This window comes from Littorina saxatilis, linkage group LG1 (assembly GCF_037325665.1).
Source record: "Littorina saxatilis isolate snail1 linkage group LG1, US_GU_Lsax_2.0, whole genome shotgun sequence".
NCBI classification, from domain to species: Eukaryota; Metazoa; Mollusca; class Gastropoda; order Littorinimorpha; family Littorinidae; genus Littorina; species Littorina saxatilis.
In genome coordinates, this window is record NC_090245.1 from 38554920 (window position 1) to 38582675 (window position 27756).

Sequence of the window (27756 nt, forward strand, 5' to 3'; positions counted from 1 at the left end):
AAATTTCAACCAATTTGGTTGAAAAATGAGGGCGTGACATTGCCGCCTAAACTTTCACGAAAAGCCGGATATGACGTCATCAAAGACATTTATCAAAAAAATGAAAAAAACGTTCGGGGATTTCATACCCAGGAACTCTCATGTCAAATTTCATAAAGATCGGTCCAGTAGTTTAGTCTGAATCGCTCTACACACACACACACACACACACACACACACACAGACACACACACGCACATACACCACGACCCTCGTCTCGATTCCCCCTCTATGTTAAAACATTTAGTCAAAACTTGACTAAATGTAATAAAAAAAGAAAGAAAGAAAAAAGAAAGAAATAAATAAGAAAAAATGTCAAAATAAAGAAAAAATAATGGCAGATTGCACCAGATTACTCCATTTTCCTTGTTTTTATCAGAATTTTCCGGGGGGGGGGGGGGGGGGGGCATGGCCCCGAACCCCCCCCCCCCTAGGAGCCAGCCTTTGTCTTCTTAGTTGACAGTTTTGGAAGGTAGTTGGATAATTAATTTAGTTGGCCCAAGTTGCACCAGATCGGTCGATTGTCCTTGTTTTGATTCAAATTTGTCTTCTTTAAATTCACTTTTTGGAAGTTGTATTGGGGGTAGTTTCTTAGCTCAGATTGCTCCATTTTCTTTCTTTGTATCACATTTTTCCTAGCATGCCTCCGGACCCCCCTAGGAGGTCGTCAGAACAGAAACTTTCTTTGATGTACTTGAGTGCACTTTGCTTATGACGACAATTGAAACAAGAACAGATACTTTCTTTGATGTACTTGAGTGCACCCTGCTTATGACGACAATTGAAACAAGAACATACTTTCTTTGATGTACTTCAGTGCACCCTGCCTGTGACGACAATTAAAAGAAGAACAAATACTTTCTTTGATTTACTTGAGTGCATCCTGATTATGATTACGCAATGAGAAAGGGCAAATATGTATTTCCGGTAACGTATGTGAGTGCACCCTACCTCATGTCTTAAAACTATAAAGGAATCTATAGATACTGTCTAGGGCGTAGCCATTTGCACCCTTCCTTATGACGCAAAAATGGGAAGAAGCTATAGTCTCTGTGCCGTCATATAGTGCACCGTAGCCTAGGATGCACAATAAGAAAGGGAAAGGTATATTCTCCGTGACACCTCTTAAAGCGCCTTTCGTTGAGAATATAAATAATCAGAGAAAAGATGTCTTCTTTGACGCTTCTATAAGTGCACCGCACTTTAAGAAACAAAACGAAAAATGAAAAAATATAGCCTGAGATGTAGTTGATTGCAACACACCTTATGACACACAACGATTAAGGGAAATTTATTATCCGTGGCTTATATGAGCGCACGATCCCATATGACGAAAATGAGAAAAGAAAGCATATTCTGTGACGTATTTGAGTGCACCGTCCCTTGTGACACCAAATTGAGAAAGGAAATCGTATTCTCTGTGCCACATCTGAGAAAAGCATACCTTATGAATAAGGAAAAGTATTGTCCGTGACTTGATTGAGTGACACGAAAACGTATGTGACGTATTTGAGTGCACGCACAGTACCTAATAAAGCACAATGAGAAAGGAAAAGGTATTCACTATGACGTAATTAAGTGCACCTTACCTTATGACGCAAGATTAGAAACGAGAAGATATTCCCGAAGGTTCCCAGCAGGAGTAAGATGGGTGGGACATACAGACGCAGCAGCTTGTGGGCCCGGTACTCTGAATACTTCATCCTCTCAGCCTCTGAGAATACTTGTTCCGGGACTAAGGCCCGACCAACCAGCTGCCTGAGGTCGTCTGATCCGATGCCCATCTGGTTGAGGAGTTGTTCGCGAGCTTTTGGTGACAGCGATTGAATGACGGTGAGGATGGCTGTCATGTTCAGGATGGGAGGTAGCACATCGCTGGCCATGATGCTGAAACACACGAGCATACTTGATTCAAACCATGTACCAGTCAAATCAAATCCAATCAAATCAAAATGAATTAACAGCAATATCTCAAGCATAAGAAATTACAGTGGTGGTACATAAAACAGACGAGGCACAACAAATTAATGAATAGGGGAAGGGCTCCTAATATGGACCGCTTTTTGTTTCATGCTGATAACTAGCTTGTTTTCTTGCGAAGAAGTTTTCATTTTGTGTTTGGTAGTCCTTCTCTCTTAGGTTAACCGTTAGGCCTAATTAGAGTAAAATAGCTTTGATAGACATTCAGCAAAAATTAAATACAGGAAAAATCACAAATGGTCCATATTAGGAGCCTGGGCGCCTAATATGGACCAGTGGAGAGGCCTTCACGAATCGCTGTAAAAAGCCCCCTATACTTCAAAATAACATGATACAACTTAGTGTGCAAGTCAGACTAATTAAAATATGCTTTAGATTTATCTGTTTTGGGTTGATGAGAGCATTATTTGAAGCACACCAGGAAACTAAAGAAGCTTATCAAAAACATAGTGAAAATAAGTGAAATTATCAACTTCCACGAAAAGAAGACTATTTGTTATATATTTTTGATATCTCGAGGGCTAGTTATAGGTTATTTTCAGCAAGCTTCTTAATGCATTAATGAAAATAGCCTTTAGCTTTTATTTTCTTCGATTTGTTGAAGGTGGTCCATATTAGGGGACTCACGCATACTTTGAGATTTTGCTATTATTTTTTTTGTGCAGTAGAAACTCGGGGTCAACACTGCTAAAATGTGAAAAAAAGAGAAAAAGCCTAACGGTTTTGAAGTTTGTGTTTCTGCAAATGTTTTGACATGTGCAAGTTATCCAGAGAGGGTGAATACAGCGAATGAAATTGTTTTGAGCGCTCTAGCGCCACTAGTTTGTCAGAACTGGAGGTGGTCCTTATTAGGAGCCGGTCCATATTAGGAGCCCTTCCCCTATGTAATATATATACTTACTAATAACATTATTATTGACTACACATTATTATCACTGCCTACACATTTTTCACCGTAAACTTGATTCGTGTCAACTGAACATTTCTGTCATTCTATCCGCTACATAGTTTCAAATACCGAAATACCAAAATCCAAATCATATCGCACATCGGTTGTGATTGTATTTTGCCTGCTAGAATGTAACCTTCCAGAGGTGAGAAAAACGGCGGTTATGCCACGTGAAACGCATGTTATGCATGACAAAAACACTGACTCTGCAGTTTCTGAAATTAGGCTTTTCATAGAAAGTTAAACAGGTACTATCTTTTTTGTGTCAACGATCATGTACACCAGCACAGATCTTCCCGTGGCTTTTATAAGGGACAAGAACATCCTTTAATTCGGATATATACAATCAACAGCACGGCTGCTTCATGTGCGGAGTAGTATAGTTCTTTTTAGCTGGTGAACACTAACCGAGGAGCTTATTTTCTGTAGCATCAACGAAACTCGACGCGAAATTCCAACACACTACACATATTTTATTTTTTATTTTTTAAACAACACCATTATTCTTTAGCCGGTTGATAGAGATGCTACTAGAATTGAGACGACTGGTAACACTCGTAACGGTGGGACGTGCAAGCGCAATCAATGATGTACGCGATCACAGATCTGTCCAGGCTTTTACAGCGGATAGGAGCACCCTTCCATTTGGCACATAAGAGCACACTTCCAGTTGACACTTACCAAAAAAATAGTAATTGCGCGACTGCTTTCTGTGCAGAGTGAGAATTATTTCCTGAATCTGTCAAATGTGCAGATTGACAAAGATGTTACTTACGCAACTAAGTCAACCCCAAATTCACACAGTCAACCCCAAATTCACCAAGTCAACCCCAAATTCACCAAGTCAACCCAAATTCACCAAGTCAACCCAAATTCACCAAGTCAACCCAAATTCACAAAGTCAACCCAAATTCACCAAGTCAACCCCAAATTCACCAAGTCAACCACAAATTCACCAAGTCAACCCCAAATTCACCAAGTCAACCCCAAATTCACCAAGTCAACCCCAAATTCACACAGTCAACCCCAAATTCACCAAGTCAACCCAAATTCACCAACTCAACCCAAATTCACCAAGTCAACCCAAATTCACCAAGTCAACCCCAAATTCACCAAGTCAACCCAAATTCACCAAGTCAACCAAAATTCACCAAGTGGCAAGTCAACCCAAATTCACCAAGTCAACCCCAAATTCACCAAGTCAACCCCAAATTCACCAAGTCAACCCCAAATTCACCAAGTCAACCACAAATTCACCAAGTCAACCACAAATTCACCAAGTCAACCACAAATTCACCAAGTCAACCCCGAATTCCCACTCTGCACAGAAAGTAGTCTCGCTATTGATGTTTGGGATGTGTCCAAGTAAAATGATACTCTTCATCTGACTCTCTCTCTCTCTCTCTATGTTCCTTCACGAGCACTCAGATCATCTGCCGACTCCCTTAAGCTCAACATCCCCCACACCAAACTCAAAACAGCAGGTCAACGCTCATTTTCTTTCCAAGCACCTAGCCAATGGAACACACTAGTACCTCTTCCCCTCCGTCAACAACGGTTCCTCGATTCATTCAAATCTGCACTCAAGACATTCCTTTTTTTTCCAAATAATCCATGCATTCTACACTGCCCATCCCCATCCCACCCTGAATAACTGTACATATTTAATGGTTGATGGTATGTGTGTGCTAGTGACTTTAAGTCTCCGTGTGTGTGAATGAGTGAATGTGCGCCTTGAGTCGCCTGTTGGTGAGATATGTGCGCGTTACAAATATTCGTATTATTATTATTATTATTAAAAGCCTAGCTGCGCGGAGCTACGGTGATGTACAAGACGGCTTACGCGTGGAGGAAGTAATAGCTTTCACTTTATGAATACAAGGACCCTCGCGTCCGTTTTCTTCCCGGTGCAACCCTCCACCGCCCTCCCCCCTTGGGACCAAAGTGTCTAGTGCTACTAGTGCATTTACGATTCCGGTTAATAGAGGGACTGAGAAAATGAAGTTAGTGTAGATGTTAATGACAGTCTTCGGAGAATGGGGGAGATTTTCGTAAAAGATTTTCTGTTGTTTCTTTGGTTGCTTTTGTTGGCTGTCGTCCGTTTACATAACTATCTGGTTTTGTACAAATATTGAGTAACGTGAATTGATAAACTAAAAGGATGAAAAGAACATGAAAGAATAGTGTGGGTAATACCGTTAAACCCACCGCTCCTATGTGTGTGAGGCATGTGTGTGTGTGTGTGTATGTGTGTGTGTGTGTGTGTGTGTGTGTGTGTGTGTGTGTGTGTGTGTGTGACAAATTATCTGCATCTTACCATTGCCCAAGCAGACGGAGTTTCCGCAAACTACTTGTTTCTTTGAAGTCGCCGCCAATCGGTTTTTGTCACTATCAGTCATTTTTTAGATTCAGAGGTATACAAAAACATGCTATTCTAGAAACCACAGACGACTCAATCGATTATGTATGAAAAAAGTGGACCTCGATGGCTCGGGGGTTGACAAAACACTAGCATTAGTGTGTGGTTTACGTGTGCCAGTCAAACTTATTTGTGTCACTAAATGTTGTTGAATGATATTGCGAGTGTGTTCCATAACGTTAGTATTGCTATTATAGTAAAAGATGCCATCGTGCTGTAAACCTTCTGTGAGGCGGAGTGAGGCTTTAAAAGAGGTCGAATGGATTGATGAGCAACCTGTAACGCATTGATATGTCGTTTGGTGGGAATTTGTATTGCCTTCTCTTTCCATTTGCCTTTGTTTCTTGTGTATCTTCCAATAACTCCTCTCGTGTTTGCTTCAATAATCTTTCTCCTCTCGTATGTTTCTTTCAAAAGCATCAGGTGGGCAATACGACCACCTTTTATTTTCACCGTTTGAGACTTATAAGTGTGTGTGTGTGTGTGTGTGCGTGTGTGTGTGTGTGTGTGTGTGTGTGTGTGTGTGTGTGTGTGTGCGTGTGCGTACGTGAAACAAAAACTACCTGCTTGCGTTTCGTTAGTGAGAATATTGTGGATAATAACTTTTAGGTTCAAACAGAGTTCAGTTACAAAAATACATTCAAACAAGTCGCGTGAAGCGATATAACAACATTTAGTCAAGCTGTCGGCATCAAAGTAACAGATTAACACCAACAAACAGTCGTCGCTGCGACTATATTTCAGATAGTCTCGACTAACCACACACGGGTCACGCTCGTCTCCGCGTGGCGTGCAAACGTAGTAGGGGAAGGGCTCCTAATATGGACCGGCTCCTAATATGGACCACCTCCTGTTCTGACAAACTAACGGCGCTAGAGCGCTCAAAAAAGTTTTATCCGCTGTATTCACCCTATCTGGATAACTTGCACATGTCAAAACAGTTGCAGAAACACAAATCTCAAAACCGTTAGGCTTTTTCTCTTTTTTTCACTTTTGGCAGCGTTCACTCTAAATTTGCCACCTAAAACGGACTCGTTTCTGTCCATAGCCAAAGCTTTTATCACACAAAAATTGCTATATATGACAGCTAAGACCGCATTTGTTACATTTTAGCAGTGTTGACCCCGAGTTTCTACTGCAAACAAAAATAATAACATAATCTCAAAGTATGTGTAAGTCTCCTAATATGGACCACCTTCAACAAATCGAAGAAAATAAAAGCTAAAGGCTATTTTCATGAATTTATTAAGAAGCTTGCTGGAAATAACCTATAACTAGCCCTCGAGATTTAAAAAAAATATAACAAAAAGTCTTCTTTTCGTGGAAGTTGATAATTTCACTTATTTTCACTCTGTTTTTAATAAGCTTCTTTAGTTTCCTGGTGTGCTTCAAATAATGCTCTCATCAACCCGAAACAGATAAATCTAAAGCATATTTGAACTAGTCTGACTTGTACACTTAGTTGTATCATGTCATTTTGAAGTATAGGGGGCTTTTTACAGTGATTCGTGAAGGCCGCTTCACTGATCCATATTAGGCGCCCAGGCTCCTAATATGGACCATTTGTGAATTTTTCTGTATTTAATTTTTGCTGAATGTCTATCAAAGCTATTTCACTCTAATTAGGCCTAACGGTTAACCTAAGAGAGAAGGACTACCGAACACAAAATGAAACTTCTTCGCAAAAAAACAAGCTAGTTATCAGCATGAAACAAAAGGTGGTCCATATTAGGAGCCCTGCCCCTACTTTGGCATACTTAAACCTATTTTCTGTCATTCTGAGCACGTTTTTGAGTAAACATGACATATCTATATATTTTTGAATTCAGGACAAGATGAGGAATACAACGCAATCAATTGTAAATCTGTTTGCGAAAAATCGATTTTAATGACAACTTTAATGAGCAAACTCATTAATTAATTGTTAAGCCTCCAAACTGAAATGCAACAGCAAAGTCCGGGCTTCGTCGAAGATTAGCCTACTTGACCAAAATTTCAACCAATTTGGTTGAAAAATTAGAGCGTGACAGTGCTGCCTCAACTTTCACAAAAAGCCGGATATGACGTCATCAAAGACATATATAAAATAAAAAGAAACAAAAGTCTGGGGATATTATACTTAGAAACTCTCATGTAAAGTTTCATGAAAATCGGTCCGGTAGTTTTCTCTGAATCGCTGGGCACACACACACACACCCACACACACACACACACACACACACACACACACACACACACACACAGACACACACACACACACACACACACACACACACAAAACTTAACTAAATGTAAAAATACGCAACAACATATGCACGTAGCATGTTGTTAACAACATGGACGGATCTGATATGATCAACAATATGGCTTACATAATAAAGGAAGCATGATTAACTGATCCCGATCAGGATTCATGTTTATGTAACACTACTCCTAATGACGTTGCTGTACTTTAGCTACCGAAGTAATACGTGATGGTGTGTCTTGAACATGACTATACCGACAGTCCTTTCTCGTTCGCTCTCTCTTCTGTGTGTGTGTGTGTGTGTGTGTATGTGTGTGTATGTGTGTGCGTGTGTGTGTGCGGGCGTGTGTGTGTGTGTCTGTGTGTGTGTGTGTGAGTGTTTGTGTGTGTGTGTGTGTGTGGGAGTGGTTGTGTTTGTGTGTGTGTGTATGTTAGTGTGTGTGTGTGTGTGTGTGTGTGTATGTGTGCGTGTGTGCGTGTATGTGTGTGTATGTGTGTGTGTTAGTGTTAATGTGTGTGTGTGTGTATGTGTGCGTGTGTGCGTGTATGTGTGTGTATGTGTGTGTGTTAGTGTTAATGTGTGTGTGTGTGTATGTGTGTGTATGTGTGTGTGTGTGTGTGTGTGTGTATGTGTGTGTATGTATGTGTGTGTGTGTGTGTGTGTGTGTGTGTGTGTGTGTGTGTGTATGTGTGTGTATGTGTGAGTTGGCGTCGGTGCCTGTCTGTACTAATCCCAGCGGTGTAAAGTAAACATAAGGGAAACACACACACGTTGTTTGCTTGGAGCATTCCCCAGAGTGCACACAAAATCTTGAATTAATCTGTAAGTTCGTGTTTACTAAGAATTTTCAGCCATAAAATCAAGTTACAGCATCTCACATTAACGTGATGGTAATTTTTACTCGTGTCAAAATGGATGCTGATTTTTTAACACGATTTAATTGAACCTTTTTTGTCAAAACATGTTAACTGTTGTGTTTTTGAACGAAAACAATCACCGACAACGAAACGAAAAGCAGCTGGAATATAAATGAATTGCTTGGAGCATTCTCTAGCTAATTCTAAAAGTGAAAGCGTAAAACACCATGTGCCCGGATTGCAGCCGCTGGCACGCAAGAATGATCAAACTGCGAAACACGATCAATTTATTACAATACAAAAGCAAAACACAGAGAAAATATGAAATAATTATAATACTAAAAACTGTAGCTATTAAAATGCTAAAAAGAGCATCATGCCTGCAGTGCATGCAGTCCTTTGAGAGATGCTTGCAACCAAGTTTTAAGGAACTTCCTTCGTCAAAACGCTCAAAAACTAGGTTAAAACCGTCGCTTTGAGACACAATTTACTAGCTATGACTACTTGAAATGCGAGCTCTCCTAGTGTCGTGATAAAACTAAAACAACGTATTTGAACTCAAGACGCTTGAACGTTGAATTACGTAATTAAGACGCTTTATCATCGACTGACGACTTTCATGTTCGAACATACTGTCTCGTCGTGGGTAAATGCATAATGTGCATCAGCGAGGGTGTAATACGTATATACTGAGTGCTATACTCAGCTATTCTGCTTGTTGCGCCTTTGATCCCCCGTCTCTCCCCTCTTCGATAACGTTTGCCTGCACAAATTCCAAGGTAATTATCCATGTAAGTATCAGCTAAATTTCTTTCCTTTATGACCAATTTTGCCTCCACAGAAAATCAATAATTATGCAGGGTTGCCACGACGATACACTGAGAAATCATTCTTCATATCCCCTTACGCGTCTTTCTTCAAACAACAACTTGCTTGAATGATGGATGAAAAATGTAATCGGCTTTACTGCGGTGCATCCGTAAAATAAAATACATTAGTTTTGACGGAAATGCGAGGTCACTTCATGCTGTTGCTTTTGAGAAGAGTATTTTGGGCGCAGGTGGAGGAGTTAGATCTTTGTTCCTTTAGCTTTGTTATTTTTTGAATATTTAGTTATTTGCTTTTCTTGCTTTCTTTCTTTCTTTTTTTACATTTAGTCAAGTTTTGGCTAAATGTTTTAACATAGAGGGGGGAATCGAGACGAGGGTCGTGGTGTATGTGAGTGTGTGTGTGTGTGTGTCTGTGTGTGTGTGTGTGTGTGTGTGTGTGTGTGTGTGTGTGTGTGTGTATGTGTGTCTGTCTGTCTGTGTGTGTGTGTGTGTGTGTGTAGAGCGATTCAGACTAAACTACTGGGCCGATCTTTATGAAATTTGACATGAGAGTTTCTGGATATGATATCCCCGGACGTTTTTTTCTTTTTTTCGATAAATACCTTTGATGACGTCATATCCGGCTTTTTGTAAAAGTTGAGGCGGCACTGTCACACCCTCATTTTTCCATTAAATTGATTGAAATTTTGGCAAAGCAATATTCGACAAAGGCCGGGGTTTGGTATTACATTTCAGCTTGGTGGCTTAAAAACTAATGAGTGAGTTTGGTCATTAAAAATCGGAAACTTGTAACTAAAATTATTTTTTTATTAAACGATTCAAAAACAATTTCATCTTATTCTGCGTCATTTTCTGATTCTAAAAACATATACATATGTTATATTTGGATTAAAAACAAGCTCTGAAAATTAAAAATATAAAAATTATGATCAAAATTAAATTTCCGAAATCGTTTTAAAAACTATTTCATCTTATTCCTTGTCGGTTCCTGATTCCAAAAACATATAGATATGATATGTTTGGATTAAAAACACGCTCAGAAAGTTAAAACGAAGAGAGGTACAGTAAAGCGTGCTATGAAGCACAGCGCAATCGCTACCGCGCCAAACAGGCTCGTCACTTTCACTGCCTTTTGCACTAGCGGCGGACTACGTTCAGTTTCATTCTGTGAGTTCCACAGCTTGACTAAATGTAGTAATTTTGCCTTACGCGACTTGTTTACATTTAGTCAAGTTTTGATTTTTCTTCCTTTCTTTCTTGCTTTCTTTCTTTGTGTCTTTCTTGCTTGCTTTCTTTCTTTCTTTCTTTTTTTCTTTCTTTCTTATTTTCTTTCTTACCTTTCGTCTTTCTTTCTTATCTTATTTTTTCTTTCTTATTTTCTAATTTTTTTCTTCTTCTTTCTTTCTTTGTTTCTTTCTTTGATTCTTTCTTTCTTTCTTTGTTTCTTTGGTGTTTTTTTTTCTTTCTTATTTTCTTTCTTACCTTTCGTCTTTCTTCTTTTCTTTCCTCCTTTCTTTCCTTCTAAGTTCATTCTTTTATTCGTTCATTCTTTTATTCATTCATTCATTAATGCAATCATTAACTGATCGATTGATTGATTTTGTTTAAATGTGGATAGGCCGAGGTTCCGTGAACTGCTTCAGTATGTCAATAACTAAACGTACCATACATAACCTCATAAGCTAACAATTCTGGTTTTCTGATTCTTGATTCCCGTCGCGATATAACCTTGAACGGCTGAAAACGACGTTAAACACCAAATAAAGAAAAGACAGAAAAGATTCTTGATTGTGGTACCTTGGATTGAGGTCAGCGAGAATATTTCGTTTTGTCAATAATTAAACGTTCTAAACGCAGACCATTAACGGTATTTCTTTCTTGATGTTCGAACGTCAGCATTTAATTTGTTTCGGATTTCGTTTTGCAAATGTCAGAGAAAAGGTGTGGCTATACGGGCAATTTCCTTTGACCATGCAATTAAAGACAAGTTGTGTGTCATAAAGCTACACCTGCACACAGTTTTGTAACACCTGCCCTGAAGGCCACAAAACCTGTGAAATATCAATGACACACCAACGGAAAAGAAAAACCCCAAGAACAAACCAACCCAAAACACTTATTTCCTAGCACGCGTAAGAAATCAGTTAAAACGGCCTCAAAAACAGCCTTTTACGGCTTCTCAGAGGAATTACACCTACACCATTCAGCCATAACGTCATTGTTAGACAAGATATGCGAACAAAACTGACTGATTTAAATGCAGATTTGATTGTTCTTTTTACTGACGTGTAGAACATTTTTTGTTTTAGCAGTTCTAACTTTTTGTCAATTTTAACGCGGGAACCTTGATTTTGCGAATTTGATTTTGGGGGTGTCTGCATGTGTTGTAGGTTCCACTGTATCGACACTACGTCATGTAAACTCAATCTGTTTTCTGAATAAGGTAGGGGAATAAATGGCCTTTTCAGTCATATACTTGGTTTGACAATCAACAGCCTCATCAGAAAGATCTGCCCTCAAAAGCATCTGCCTAGTTATTTTTATGACGGGTAGTATAGAAAAAAAATGTTATTTAATTTTGCGTGCGTCTTCGTACACGGGAGTCTTTAATTCTAAGTTGTATATTTTATTCAAATCACGTATACATATGACTAAGTGCCAAAAGGTGCGCACGAAAAGCGGACAAAGGGGCTAAAAAATAAAAGTTGACAAACACGACTGATATTGTGATTTTTGTTAAGACAACAGATGCTGGAACCCAATTACGAAAAGAAAAGATAAATTTACCCAAATGATTTTACAAATAACGATAATTTTGTTCGTTATATCATTCAAAACGGCACTGAGTCATAGCATTAAGGTTATCTCGCACGTTTTTAAAGCTAGGGCTTTGAAACTTGGCACACAACCAAAGTATAATGACCTCCAGGTATGGTGCACATCACACTAAACAACATTGAATTTCAAGGTCACAGCGAGGTTAAATTTCCTTTGCAAACTGGAAAATTGTCGTTGTCACGTCTTACATGTTTTAATACTAGATCAGTTAGACTTTACATACTTCACATACTTTCAGCATTTTTATAAAACCTCATTAAAAGTGACCTGCTTGTTAATCTTTGTCAAAGTTCAAGGTCACAGCGGGGTCACATCTGGTCCAAATGTGGAATATTTTCAATTTATTCAGCGCGTTTATAGCACGAGCTTTGAAAATACACACAGTTCTAGTGTATAATGTTCACACACGATTAAAGTCTGGTTGAAAAAGTCAAGGTCACAGCAGGGTCGCGTTGAGGTCAAACATATACATTTTTCAATGAGGTTTTCTCATATGTTTTTGAAGCTAGGGCCTTGAAACTTGGCACACTACGCAAGTTAAATTAAACCTCATCAAATTCCAAGGTCACAGTAAGGTTAAAGATCCTTTAAGGATATTTTCTAAAAAAGGTGACCGCCTGGTTAATGTTTGTCAAATTTCAAGGTCACAGCAGTGCCATCTGGCTTAAACTTTGAAAAATTGTCAATTTCTTCAACTAGTTTTATAGTGTTTGAAGTCATTCACACATGATGAAAGTCTGGTTGATAAAATCAAACGTCAAGGTCGCAGCGGGGTCGCATTGAAGTCAGACACATACAATTGTCATTTTCACGAACGCCTTTTAAGCAACACCTTTGAAACTTCACACATTCCAAAGTTTTGATGTTGTTTGGTTATAATCAAAGTGTGGTCAATTTCCATGATTGAGAGCATTCAGAGGGGTCAAGTTGAGGTCACACAAAAGAGATTAAATTGTCGACACAACAGATGAGACTGGCTACCACTGTTTATTTTAATACACTTTTATGCAAATTTTAAATTGTGTTCAACCATATACACCAAACTCACCCAAACTCCTGAAACATCCAAGAAAAGGAAAAATGTGTCCAAGCAAGGAAAAACGCCATTTCTTCAAAGGCTGGAATAACTACAGAGGCAGCCGCGTCATTACACACAATGCAATTACGTCATACATCATACATTTCTATGAGTCATGTTGAATGGAATGGTGGCATGTGCCTCTATTCTAGCTAACAACAAAGCTGAAAAAATGAATATTATCTGTTTGTTTTGTTTGTTTTACCCGTACGAGACCTTTCTGTGACCTTGACATGTGACAAGGATCTACCTTAACTTTTTTAAGTCGGAGTTGAGAGTTGTGTGATGTTTGAAGGCTCTCCCTTTAAAAAAAACTGAGATAATGATGCATTTTCGTGTTTTTGATTTGCCCATGTGACCTTGAGATTCGACAAAGGTCAACAAGACTTTAACCGTGTATGGAGGCTATTAAGCCCAAAAATGTGAACTTTCAAGGTTCTTGCTTTGAAAAACTCTGAGAAAAAGGTTATGTTTTTTTTTTTACCCACACGAGACCCTGCTATGACCTTCACATTTCTCAAGGATCAACCTTGAATTCTCCATGTTGAACAATCATTAAGCAAAAGCGTTGTTTGAAGTTTGAAGGTTCTAGCTTCAAAAATCTCTGAAAAAATATGTTTCATCCGTTTTCTGAACCACATGTGACCCAGCCGTGACCTTGAAATCTGACAAGGGTCAACAAGACTTTTACCATGCATGGGGGCGATTAAACCCCAAATGTGTGTGAAGTTTCAAGGTTTCAACTTAAAAAACGTCTGAGAAAAATATACATTTTCCTTTTTGGACAATGTGTTGCACGCAAGACAACACGACAAACGCTCGTGTTATCATTCTTTTACTTTAAGGTCGACTTGCGTGCCCGCTCTTTCGCTAATCTCAATTAAAATTCATCTTAGAAGTTCGGTTTTATTACGCTTTTAATTAAGAAGATTAAACTAAGACAACAAATAGTTAGTTTTACCCATTAAACTCGATAAGGTAGTGACATTTTATGTTGAACGCAAGAAGGTGTCGCACGCAAGATCTGAAAAGATGTTGACGACATAATTTCAACACTTGATAGCGCAATCGTGGTTCGTGATTTCTTCACAAATTTTGAACACAGAATGTGTCACGTGGTTCCGTAAATGAAGTAGATCTTTGTACATGTAAATTTTGTTTTTAAAAGAAAATAACCGTTAATTACCAAACATTTTGTCGCACGCAAGATATGACGAAATTTTCAAATCGTTTTCAAAAATGCTGTTCAAAAGTTCTGCAGTCTTTGCTGGATTACTTGAAAGACAGCAGTTTGATACACCGTTATCGCTTGACGTGTCGACATCAATTCCAGAGTTTTTGAAAAAGAAATTTAGTAAATATCTGCGATTGAAAAATGTATGCCGTGATGACGAATCATCTTGCGTGCGACACCTTAAAATTCGGTTATCGAAAAAAAAAAATTCTCTCGAGATTTAGATTTGACGTTTGGTCTCGTCTGTAAAGCGATGTTTCAGGCATTCAATCAAACTAAATGCAATTCATTTGTGCTTCTTGTTATTTTTCTGTGGCATATTCAAAACACGAGGTATCACGATGTCCTTTTTCAGATGGCCGGTTTTGGCGTTATTTTTGACTTTAAACAAAGATAACTTCAAAACCGTTCAAGTCAGACACACGAAATTATGTCCACTATCTCTTCGCACATTCATCCACACACACACCAATTTTCAGCAGACACACGTTTTTAGAAACATTTTTATTGTAAAACAAAGTCGTCTTCTGTTCTGTGAGCACCTTTTGGCACTTAGTCATATGACATTTCGTCCTATGAAACGTTATACAATGACCTTTCGAAGAAAGTACTTTAATCCCACTTAACCGTCGCGATATAACCCTTCGTGGTTGAAAACGACGTTAAACACCAAATAAAGAAAGAAAGAAATCCCACTTAATAGTTTGCGTGACAAATGAACCCACATCGGATTTAGATTTTACGGGCTGTTTTGACATGAGCACAAGAGTTCATGACATATTTTCTTTCCTCCCGCCCACTCAAAAAAACGCAACGTTTGTTGTTGTTGTGGTATTTGTTTTTGTTTTTGCGGTGTACTTTGGCTGTTGCATACGGCACTGCTCCTGAGTCTGCTACGCCCATTACACATAATATTTGTCATCGCCATTTCCACCCCCCCCCTTCCTCCCGCCTTCTCTCCCCCCCTCCCCCCCCCCCCCCCATACGCCGTCTCGTCAAGACATCACATTCCCCACACTTCTGCTGTCAACCCCCACAGAAAAGGAATCAGGCTGTCTTTCATCGCGGCTTCTCCTCGGTTAAGATCAAATTCAGCCACCGCCTCAACCGGAAGAAAGAAGAAAACGAAGAAGAAAACAAAGAAGAGGAGGAGGATTACTGAGTGGAGGAGGGGGAGGAGGGGAGGAGGAAGCGTCTAGTTAATTGTTTCCTTTATCGTGATTTCTCGTCGTTTTACGTTCAATTGCGGAAGAAGATTGAGACGCTGGAGGAAGAGGAGGAAGGGGAGGGGGGGGGGGGGGCAGTATGACTCATAAGATTTCGCCACCTGGAGTATAGGTAATACAGCCATCCCCTCAACCGGAAAAGAAGAAGTAGAAGAGAGAGAGACAGAGTTCTAAGAGAAGAAAGAGGAGGAGGATTGACGAAATACAGTTGTACCTGTTATGTGATGCCCCTACGATGGGAGGACACCTCTTTTAAAAGAACACATTCTGATCTGTTGTCTCTTTTTCTACTATCTCTACCAAAATATACCTATCATGACAGATCGCCTGCTTTGTCAGGACACTTTCGGCTGGTCCGCGAAGGGTGTCCTTTCATCGCAGGTACCTGCATTCTGCAGGTCTTTACAGGGGATTAAAACGGGTAGCGTTTTCTTTACTCTGAATCTCCTTTAATAAACCGGATGATGAAGAAAAAGAAGAAGAACATAGGAGAGCAAATGAAAGACGGAACAAAAATAAGAACAAGACAAAAAAAACAAGAAAAAGGCCGGAGAAGAAATAAGAGACGTCTTCCTGTGGGTAAAAACAGGGCGCTTGCTGCGGGAGAGACCTTTTAGTCCAGGCATATTAGAGAACAACGTTGAAGTGACAATGACTAGGTTTAAAATGTCCCTTATCAGAAAGTTCAACCTCATTCCTTTGATGTTTATTAAACACATTTTCATATAAAGTTGGCGCTTCATACGGAAAAATGGCATTGAAATTGACCCAAATCCTTCTTTGGGCTCTGTAAATGTCGTTTGGGGGTATGGTTGTAAAATGGTATCTACTGGTCACCCCAATGTATAAACTGAAAACTCTTTCTGCACCAGAACACGCAGAAAGGATTGTATCTGCCTGATGTCTGATGCTTTTCAAAATCCCCAACCACTAACACCTTCAAAACGGACTTTAACTGACACTGTTGTTTTTCCCTATATAATCCTTACTATTTTTCCGAGACGTCGTCGTGTTGTGTATTTAGCTTGCCACAACCTCATACATGGTCCTAAAAGTTAAAGTTGAAGAAAATACTAAAGATAAATGAAAAAGCTGACGCAGTGTCATTCGCACCGTGAATCCCCCCATGGGAACATACTAAAGTCTGGTTCCAAATAGGCTCAATTTCCTTCTATTTCTTTGTATTTCTGCCTCGTAGGGGTAGGGGTGTTCAAACCAAAGGCACCTTTAAACCAAAATTCAAATCACACATCTTACAATACTAAGACACTCAGCAGTAAAAGGGTGTCTGCTGGTAAAAAATTCCAAACAATCCTAAAAGTACTTCACTACTAAACGTGCTTTTAAAAAGAGCCGTTATTTTTCCCTCTATAATCAGTATTGTGTTTTCTGCGAACATGTAGTCTATTTAGATGGTTGTCATGTGCACATGAGTTGCTAAAGCGTTTTCAGTTGGGCATATGTCGAAAAGCAAAGAATTAGCCCTTTGAAAACCATCAGAACTGTCACACAAAAATAACATTTACCTATCTCACCAACTGACCAAACATAGGGCTTTTCCTTATGTATTATGTATTGTCGTGTTTTTTGTAGCATACTTGTGAAAACAGCCACCACTGTTGTAAATGATACTTTAAAGAGCATTATTTCATTTTTACAGTTGAAGGACAACCTGGACTGCCGTATATTACAGCTGTTTTACAATCAGCCAAAATTTTCTTAACAAACGTATGTTAAGAACAACTCCCATAGTGAAATTGAAGGAAAACAAAGTGAAAACCCCCCTGCCATAGAGGAGCTAAAGAATCAACAATAAACGACTGCATGGATAGCTTGATGCACGAATGCATTGCGGACATGTTTGTCTCCAACCAAGAGAAAGTTCCAAAAAATCCCTTTTGTGCTTCTTATTATACAGTGACGTCAAAGACAGCCTTTTCTGCTGTTCATACATTCAGGGGTTATGGTTACACTAAACGACGTAGTTGTAGCCATACTGCCATCCAGATTTATTTTTTCCTTGCGAGCAGTCACAGGGTGTTTGTGCTGTCTGCCAACCGTCAGACGACCCCGCCCAAGTCTGTTAAGGGACCGTTTGACCGTTATAGAACGCGTCTTTTTGATTTTTTAGCACATTTGGAAACGGTTGATTTTTATCCCTACCATTGTTTCCAAACATTATATAGGAATGTTTTGTGAACAACGGATAATAGCCGCTACTCGCATGTGTAGCAAAAGTGAGCGTACATACTCACCCTGGTCGTACAGCCGTTGTCCGTTGCCCGTCTTCATCTGTCTGTACAAATCATTACCTTTGGATTTTTCTCGAACGCTATGAAGTGAAGAAACACCAAATGTTGCAAAATGTTGTATGACCCCAAGAGCTCAAAAAAGATACTTGAGAACCTTGACCTTACCATAAGGTCAAGGTCACAGGGAGAATGAATGTGGTCTAAAAACTGCAAAATTTCACATTGTGCCAGTTTTCTGGAAAACAAATTAAAAACAGCGGGCTTAGTTTTGTATGGTATACAAGAAAAAGAAAGCCTTATCTTCTGATACCATTTTGGTTGACCTCGCTTCAATGTCAAGGTCACAGGAGTCCTTCAAAGTTGAATTGTATACATGTTTTGAAGTGACCTTGACCCTGAACTATGAAAAAAATCTTTCAAACTTCATAATTGTGTGGGGCACATGTTATATACTGATATTGAGCCACATTTAGTCACATATCATCAAGGTCAAGGTCACTTTGCCCCTTATGAAATGTGACTGAAACGGGCAATTGAATCACTAAAAGTGACAATGTCTCTTTGTAGAAAGTGCCAATAAGTATGTTTATGCTTCCTATGTCTTGAATTGATAGCCTTGTGATGTGTGACCTTTGATGATCTTGACCTTGGCCAAAGGTCATGTGTAATTTGGTAGGAAAAATCTGTAAACCAGTTCTAATAGTGTACAATGTCCTTGCCAGCTTCAGTTGTTAGACCTTCACCTTCAAGGTCACCTGAAGGTCAAGGTCACTTTAAGACAAAGGTCAAGCATGAGAGTCGCATGGGCTTTGCTTTGTTAAGATTTTTTACCAAGACACATGGATTTCTTTACCCGGCTTGGTCACATTTTTGATAGGGGTCAATGTGACCTTGACACTGACGACATGTGGCCAGATGTGGATCACTATGAAATTCTAACAAAGGCCCACTCAGTGTTTAAGTTTGTAAGAGATATCGTCCATAGTAAAGTTAAAGGGGCAAGCTCACATCAAAATATGTCTACAATTCAACTTTGAAGGGCTCCTCTGACCTTGACATTGAAGCGAGGTCAACCAAAATGGTATCAGAAGATAAGGCTTTCTTTTTCTTGTATACCATACAAAACTAAGCCCGCTGTTTTTAATTTGTTTTCCAGAAAACTGGCACAATGTGAAATTTTGCAGTTTTTAGACCACATTCATTCTCCCTGTGACCTTGACCTTAAGGTAAGGTCAAGGTTCTCAAGTATCTTTTTTGAGCTCTTGGGGTCATACAACATTTTGCAACATTTGGTGTTTCTTCACTTCATAGCGTTGGAGAAATATCCAAAGGTAATGTTCAGTACAGACAGATAAAGACGGGCAACGGACAACGGCTGGACGACCAGGGTGAGTATGTACGCTCACTTTTGCTACACATGCGAGTAGCGGCTATTATCCGTTGTTCACAAAACATTCCTATATAATGTTTGGAAACAATGGTAGGGATAAAAATCAACCGTTTCCAACTGTGCCAAAAAATCAAAAAGACGCGTTCTATAACGGTCAAACGGTCCCTTAACAGACTTGGGCGGGGTCATCTAACGGTTGGCAGACAGCACAAACACCCTGTGACTGCTCGCAAGGAAAAAATAAATCTGGATGGCAGTATGGCTACAACTACGTCGTTTAGTGTAACCATAACCCCTGAATGTATGAACAGCAGAAAAGGCTGTCTTTGACGTCACTGTATAATAAGAAGCACAAAAGGGATTTTTTGGAACTTTCTCTTGGTTGGAGACAAACATGTCCGCAATGCATTCGTGCATCAAGCTATCCATGCAGTCGTTTATTGTTGATTCTTTAGCTCCTCTATGGCAGGGGGATTTTCAATTTGTTTTCCTTCAATTTCACTATGGGAGTTGTTCTTAACATACGTTTGTTAAGAAAATTTTGGCTGATTGTAAAACAGCTGTAATATACGGCAGTCCAGGTTGTCCTTCAACTGTAAAAATGAAATAATGCTCTTTAAAGTATCATTTACAACAGTGGTGGCTGTTTTCACAAGTATGCTACAAAAAACACGACAATACATAATACATAAGGAAAAGCCCTATGTTTGGTCAGTTGGTGAGATAGGTAAATGTTATTTTTGTGTGACAGTTCTGATGGTTTTCAAAGGGCTAATTCTTTGCTTTTCGACATATGCCCAACTGAAAACGCTTTAGCAACTCAAGTGCACACGACAACCATCTAAATAGACTACATGTTCGCAGAAAACACAATACTGAATATAGAGGGAAAAATAACGGCTCTTTTTAAAAGCACTTTTAGTAGTGAAGTACTTTTAGGATTGTTTGGAATTTTTTACCAGCAGACACCCTTTTACTGCTGAGTGTCTTAGTATTGTAAGATGTGTGATTTGAATTTTGGTTTAAAGGTGCCTTTGGTTTGAACACCCCTACCCCTACGAGGCAGAAATACAAAGAAATAGAAGGAAATTGAGCCTATTTGGAACCAGACTTTAGTATGTTCCCATGGGGGGATTCACGGTGCGAATGACACTGCGTCAGCTTTTTCATTTATCTTTAGTATTTTCTTCAACTTTAACTTTTAGGACCATGTATGAGGTTGTGGCAAGCTAAATACACAACACGACGACGTCTCGGAAAAATAGTAAGGATTATATAGGGAAAAACAACAGTGTCAGTTAAAGTCCGTTTTGAAGGTGTTAGTGGTTGGGGATTTTGAAAAGCATCAGACATCAGGCAGATACAATCCTTTCTGCGTGTTCTGGTGCAGAAAGAGTTTTCAGTTTATACATTGGGGTGACCAGTAGATACCATTTTACAACCATACCCCCAAACGACATTTACAGAGCCCAAAGAAGGATTTGGGTCAATTTCAAAGCCATTTTTCCGTATGAAGCGCCAACTTTATATGAAAATGTGTTTAATAAACATCAAAGGAATGAGGTTGAACTTTCTGATAAGGGACATTTTAAACCTAGTCATTGTCACTTCAACGTTCCCTTCACTAAAGTGGCTAAGATGCCTGGACTATTTCCTCTGATTGAAAGCTGCACTTCGCTCAGTAGCTATCATGCCGTCTAATCTTTCCCTTCCCTGCTCGACTCTGAATATCAACCCTTAGCGGTGATGGGATGTTAGTGATTAGATCGATTCCAGGTGCTGTCTGTTTGTGTTGTATCGTAAGTTAATCTTCTCAGTTGCCGCTGTCGAGGGCGGAAAGAAACTGATGCAGAGAACTTTGGCAGGAAATAGGAAAATAGCGGGAAAAGGCCGATGAAATGTCAATACAGGTGTGCTTTTTTGTGATGATATTCGCTTTTTGACGTGTGTGTGTGTGTGTGTGTGTGTGTGTGTGGGTGTGTGGGTGGGTGTGTGTCTGTGTGTGTGTCTGTGTGTGTCTGTGTGTGTCTCTGTGTCTGTGTGTCTGTGTGTGTCTGTGTGGGGAGGGGTGGAAGTGTGTGTGTGTGTGTGTGTGTGTGTGTGTGTGTGTCTGTGTGTGTCTGTGTCTGTGTGTCTGTGTCTGTGTGTGTGTGTGTGTGTGTGTCTGTGTGTGTGTGTCTGTGTGTGTGTGTGTCTGTGTCTGGGTTTGGTTGTGCCTGTGTGTGAGTGCGTGTTTTTTTTTGTGTGTGAGAAAAAATCTTTGATCTTTTTTTTCTCCTCCCCTTCGTTCTGCTAACTTTCTCCTTCACAATCCTCCTCCTCCTCCTCCTCCTCCTCCTCCTCCTCCTCCTCCTCCTCCTCCTCCTCCTCCTCCTCCTCCTCCTCCTTCACCAACTATTATGTTTCTCCGTGTTTCAAAAAAGCAACACTGAGTCGGATCCATAAAAGATACTTAACTTTTCTTCTCGTGTAACCCGATTGTGTTCAGCATCACAGATTCGTACAGGCTGTTATATGAGATATTTATTTGATACAGTAACACCTCCCACTTGCGGCCTTGAACATTGCCAGCAAAATCGGTCGTACAATGGAGGGGTCTTTATTTGGGAATCACGTTTGAAACCATAGGCATAAGTCGATATCTAAAGCAGGCGAAATCGTTTGTTTCCGTCTTTTTAACAGAAAGTAAACTTAATCTATTGATCAGTGTTTTATATATATCATTATCAATATGTATATTATATATATAATTATCAATATGTATGAATGGTTTTCTGTGAATCATTTTATCACGGAGTGTGCTGATCTGTATGATCAACGAGAAAAGTATTTTGGCACCTCGAGTTTGAAAAGTATTTTTACAGAGGTCAGCTCTACAGCTCTTTTTGGGTTCTTAAAGGAGTCTGGTCTTTATTTTAAGATTTGAATTTTAAAACTACCTAATTTATTTGACATATAGGGTCTTGCTTTGACTTTTGTGTTGCCTTCGGGTGACGTTACGGATGTTATGTATTAGAATTGTTTTAATCTAAAAATGTGTAATGATTAACTTGTGGGGTCCTGATTTGGCCTATTATGGTCCGCTGGACCCGAAAAGCAATAGCTAACTAACTAACTAACTTTCTCCAAAGCTGTGTTCGCAAACATGTTTTACAGTAATGCCAAAGGAGTTTCTTTTTGATACTTGTTGATGACCCAATTAATTAATATCCTTACGTACGTGTTAATGTGTAGGAAAGAAGGAACGAACACAAGAGCGAACAAACAAACAAGCAAACAAACAAACAAAGACATGTGCAGCACTAGGGCGACACATCAATAGCCTGATTGATTTTGTTTAAAAACAAAGGTAGTGTACATGTCTCGCGTGCGAACGGACGTTAGAACGAATGAAATAACGTAATAGCAATAGAACGCACAAAAGAACGGGCGCAGTGGCATAATAGTGTATATCAACCAGATACTAGCATATGTTAAAACATAATGCATACATCAAAACATTCCCCTGAATTTGTTGTTTCGTGACTAGAGTTCTTTCCCGTTATGTTTCAATCCATATTGTAACCCTTTTTGTTATTTTGCTGCTTTTGTTTTGTGACTAGAGTTCTTTCCCGTTATGTTTCAATCCATATTGTAACCCTTTTTGTTATTTTGCTGCTTTTGTTTCGTGACTAGAGTTCTTTCCCGTTATGTTTCAATCCATATTGTAACCCTTTTGGTTATTGTGCTGCTTTTGTTTTTGTTTCGTGACTAGAGTTCTTTCCCGTTATGTTTCAATCCATATTGTAACCCTTTTTGTTATTTTGCTGCTTTTGTTTTTGTTTCGTGACTAGAGTTCTTTCCCGTTATGTTTCAATCCATATTGTAACCCTTTTTGTTATTGTGCTGCTTTTGTTTTTGTTTCGTGACTAGAGTTCTTTCCCGTTATGTTTCAATCCATATTGTAACCCTTTTTGTTATTGTGCTGCTTTTGTTTTTGTTTCGTGACTAGAGTTCTTTCCCGTTATGTTTCAATCCATATTGTAACCCTTTTTGTTATTGTGCTGCTTTTGTTTTTGTTTCGTGACTAGAGTTCTTTCCCGTTATGTTTCAATCCATATTGTAACCCTTTTTGTTATTGTGCTGCTTTTGTTTTTGTTTCGTGACTAGAGTTCTTTCCCGTTATGTTTCAATCTATATTGTAACCCTTTTTGTTATTGTGCTGCTTTTGTTTTTGTTTCGTGACTAGAGTTCTTTCCCGTTACGTTTCAATCCATATTGTAACCCTTTTTGTTATTGTGCTGCTTTTGTTTTTGTTTCGTGACTAGAGTTCTTTCCCGTTATGTTTCAATCCATATTGTAACCCTTTTTGTTATTGTGCTGCTTTTGGTTTTGTTTCGTGACTAGAGTTCTTTCCCGTTATGTTTCAATCCATATTGTAACCCTTTTTGTTATTGTGCTGCTTTTGTTTTTGTTTCGTGACTAGAGTTCTTTCCCGTTATGTTTCAATCCATATTGTAACCCTTTTTGTTATTGTGCTGCTTTTGTTTTTGTTTCGTGACTAGAGTTCTTTCCCGTTATGTTTCAATCCATATTGTAACCCTTTTTGTTATTGTGCTGCTTTTGTTTTTGTTTCGTGACTAGAGTTCTTTCCCGTTATGTTTCAATCCATATTGTAACCCTTTTTGTTGTTGTGCTGCTTTTGTTTTTGTTTCGTGACTAGAGTCTTTCCCGTTATGTTTCAATCCATATTGTAACCCTTTTTGTTATTGTGCTGCTTTTGTTTTTGTTTCGTGACGAGAGTTCTTTCCCGTTATATTTCAATCCATATTGTAACCCTTTTTGTTATTGTGCTGCTTTTGTTTTTGTTTCGTGACTAGAGTTCTTTCCCGTTATGTTTCAATCCATATTGTAACCCTTTTTGTTATTGTGCTGCTTTTGTTTTTGTTTCGTGACTAGAGTTCTTTCCCGTTATGTTTCAATCCATATTGTAACCCTTTTTGTTATTTTGCTGCTTTTATTTTTGCTTCTGCTTTTTGTTTTTCTGTGTATTCGTTGTCCCGAAGAAGCCTCCAGAGGCGAACATTCGACTTGGTCTTTCTCTGTGCTGTCTTCGTGTTGGTGAAGTCCGATTTCTTTTGTTTTTCAACTTTGTTTTCCCCCACAGTCATCTTGTTGTTAAGATTCCTTAAACAAGATCATTTATGTGACAGGGGAGGCTACCGCTCCTTTCACAGCAGACTCTGCACCCGAGTTGTTGGCCTTTAAAAGTCAACACCAGTGGATTGTAGAGTTCTGTTTGTGATGGGGTCTGGTGGTTTCCGATTGTCTGTATGTTCATGGAAACCTTCGGGTTTGCATAACAGTTTTTATAGGGCTAAGAAATTAGCCCTAACATTTTCAATCCTGTTTGATTGCACTTCGCTTCCCGAGGTGATCGTAGTGTTTCGGCACACGGTTACATTTACAATAATGACTTCTAATGAATCTACCATAAACATTTTGAAACTCGTGTATTTGTTAATGTATATGTTGTCTCAGTTAAAAGCACGCTCCTTCTAGTTTATGGCTTTATGGCTCACCATCTCAGATTTGAGCAGGCTGTCACATTGGGTAAGACCTCTTCTGAATTTAATTCATTAAAAAAAATTCAAACTCACCATAGCAAACAGTTAGGATGTTGATTTTTGGTATGTGACAAAGTGGAGGGATGGTCTTAGCCTAGTAAGAGCCTAGTCAAATCTGAGAAGATGAGCCGAACATTTTCAACGGGAAGGAACGTGCCTTTATAGTTCAGATTATCACACATGAACGAATACACGTGTTTTAAAAATGTAATGATAGATTCATTGAAAGTTAATATTGTAAATTGTCTTGGTTAAGCAATGTCTTAATGTAGGAATTAAATAAATAAATAAATAAATAATTTATTTAAAGAATGAATCCATCAATCAATCAATCAACCAATCAATCAGTACATCAGTCAATCAATCAATCAATCAATAAAAAAAACAATAAAAAAAACAAATAAACAAACGCAAGTAGGCCTACTGACTCACCTGTCGTTTTGATGAACGTGTGGTAGCAAGGGGTCCATAGTTGTTTAAATTTTCTTTCAATGTAGAGACTTGAGACAGAATTCCTTCCAAGATGCAGTCATTTCAATCACGAGACTTCCACTGACTTGAAAAAGGCTCCGTCTGTGTTGTCATCCTGTGACAGGTATAAGCGGATTAGGAGCAGCGATGAACGTGCGTCAGAGCACACACCTGTTTAAACGTCAACAACTCTAACGATGTAGCTATAACTGCACGCGACTCGGCACTGATTTTATTGTGAGCGAATTTTGGCAGCGTCTATAACAACAGAAGATAACATAGCAAAACTCAGAACAGTCTTTGCAGCGAGTGGGTTTTGGTAGCTTCTGACAACAGAAGACAACTTCGAACAACTCAGCGTATGGTCTTGCGTCGAAACAGCCCAACTAGCGAGCAGGTTTTGGTAGCTTCTGATAACAGAAGACAACATCGAACATCTCAGCGTATGGTCTTGCGCCGACACAGGACATCAGCACTGCTATCGTAGCGAGTGGGTTTTGGCACCTTCTGTTAACAGAAGACAACTTTTCCTTACTCAGCGTATGATCACACAAGACGTTAGAACAAAACTGAGCACCTCAGTGTATCGTAGCGAGTGGCTTTTGGCGGCTTCTGTACCGAGAATCTGTCAAATCTATATTCGCGCTGCTGATTCGGCCTTCAAATAACATGAGTCTTTGAATTATGCTGTCTTTATGCTGAACCAGAGTTTCCCGTTGGCAATTCTTCCAAATAACTTGTAATCAGGAATGTTCCGAGTTGGCAGTACGGTGGTCTTTATGGCGCGGTGACAGGAAAGAGTCGTGCAATTGATCCTTACGCTTAGATGGCAGAGTCACTTTCTCCGCACCCACGGCCACGTGTGTGTTAAAAGGTACGCTCGGCGTCAACAACTTGTCATTAGCTTACTTATTATAAGCAGCTGTATTGATCGACAGCGTTGTCACATATGTTCACTTGTTTTGTTTAAAAGGGATGAGTCTTTAGTTCTTTCTTTATTTGGTGTTTAACGTCGTTTTCAACCACGGTTATATCGCGACGGGGAAAGGGGGGGGGGGGGGGATGGGATAGAGCCACTTGGTAATTGTTTCTTGTTCACAAAAGCACTAATCAAAAAATTGCTCCAGGGGCTTGCAAAGTAGTACAATATAATTATTACCTTACTGGGAGAATGCAAGTTTCCAATACAAAGGACTTAACATTTCTTACATACTGCTTGACTAAAATCTTTACAAACATTGACTATATTCTATACAAGAAACACTTAACAAGGGTAAAAGGAGAAACAGAATCCGTTAGTCGCCTCTTACGACATGCTGGGGAGCATCGGGTAAATTCTTCCCCCTAACCCGCGGGGGGAGAGTCTTTAGTTTGTTATCGTCCAACATTGTCTACTTATGAGGCACGTATTGCTAATTTGTTCCAGTAATTCGCATCCACGTGTTTTCTCTTAGAAAAAAAAGTTGCATCCTTTGTTTGGAGAGTTATTTTTCTTCACCACACGAACATTCACGGCCTTTCAACAGGCCGCCATTTACCTTTTACCTATTGTGCAGGATGACTTTAAAATCGGTCAACCAATGCCAATCACTGTTTTCTTTCCTCTTCTGTTTTCCCCTCGACCCTCCCCTTCTCCCCCCCTCCCCATTTCTTTTCGTTTTTTTGTTTTTGTATCACGCACTCGGCCTTTTCTATTTTGTAATCGGGCCAATGATTAGTTCCCTTTGCACTGACGACATTTTTCTCCTTGGGTTGACCGAGACAATTAAAATCTTCCGCGCCGTAGTCACTTCCTATTCTTACGTGCACATAACTGCTCAACCAATTGCGTGACCGACAAAAACAAAATGTTCAAATGATTGCTTCCTCTCCTGGCTTTTACGATAATTCCATGGCTGCAGATAGTTGAAAAACGGTCCTTTAGGCTGAAGTCTATCCTTTGTAGAAGTAATGAAAACATTTTTTTAAAGTGAACTATTCTGTAAGACCGAGGAGCGCTGAGTTCAGAAATATCATATAAAATAGAGCTTAACGTGTTTATTTCCAAACTAATGACTGAAAATTGAGTATGGGTTCGCAAACGTTTCCACAAAACCGGTACTGATGACACTTCCAGGGATTCTATAACGGTTATGTCATTACACAAATCAACAATCAAACGATCAAACCTGAAGAAAAGTAATTTAGGAACAATATAGAACACGTAAAACAGTTTCTTTGCTGATAAATTGGGGAAAAGGACAACCTTTACAACTAAATTTCAAGCGTCATGAAATTAAACGTGTAAAGGTGAGTCATGAAATTAAACGTGTAAAAGTGAGTCATGAAATTAAACGTGTAA

General features: G+C 39.2%; 2 protein-coding genes across 2 annotated transcripts in view; one reads left to right on the forward strand and one right to left on the reverse strand.

Annotated features, from left to right (window-relative positions):
• Positions 1-1922, reverse strand: part of LOC138973982 (pyrokinin-1 receptor-like) — a 12722-nt gene extending 10800 nt beyond the window's left edge. Inside the window, exon 1 of the mRNA XM_070346705.1 lies at positions 1629-1922. Coding sequence (XP_070202806.1) covers positions 1629-1922 — 294 coding nt within the window. The remainder of the gene's footprint in view (positions 1-1628) is intronic.
• Positions 1-27756, forward strand: part of LOC138969046 (origin recognition complex subunit 6-like) — a 591738-nt gene that overhangs the window by 205822 nt on the left and 358160 nt on the right. The gene's annotated exons all lie outside the window — the stretch shown is intronic.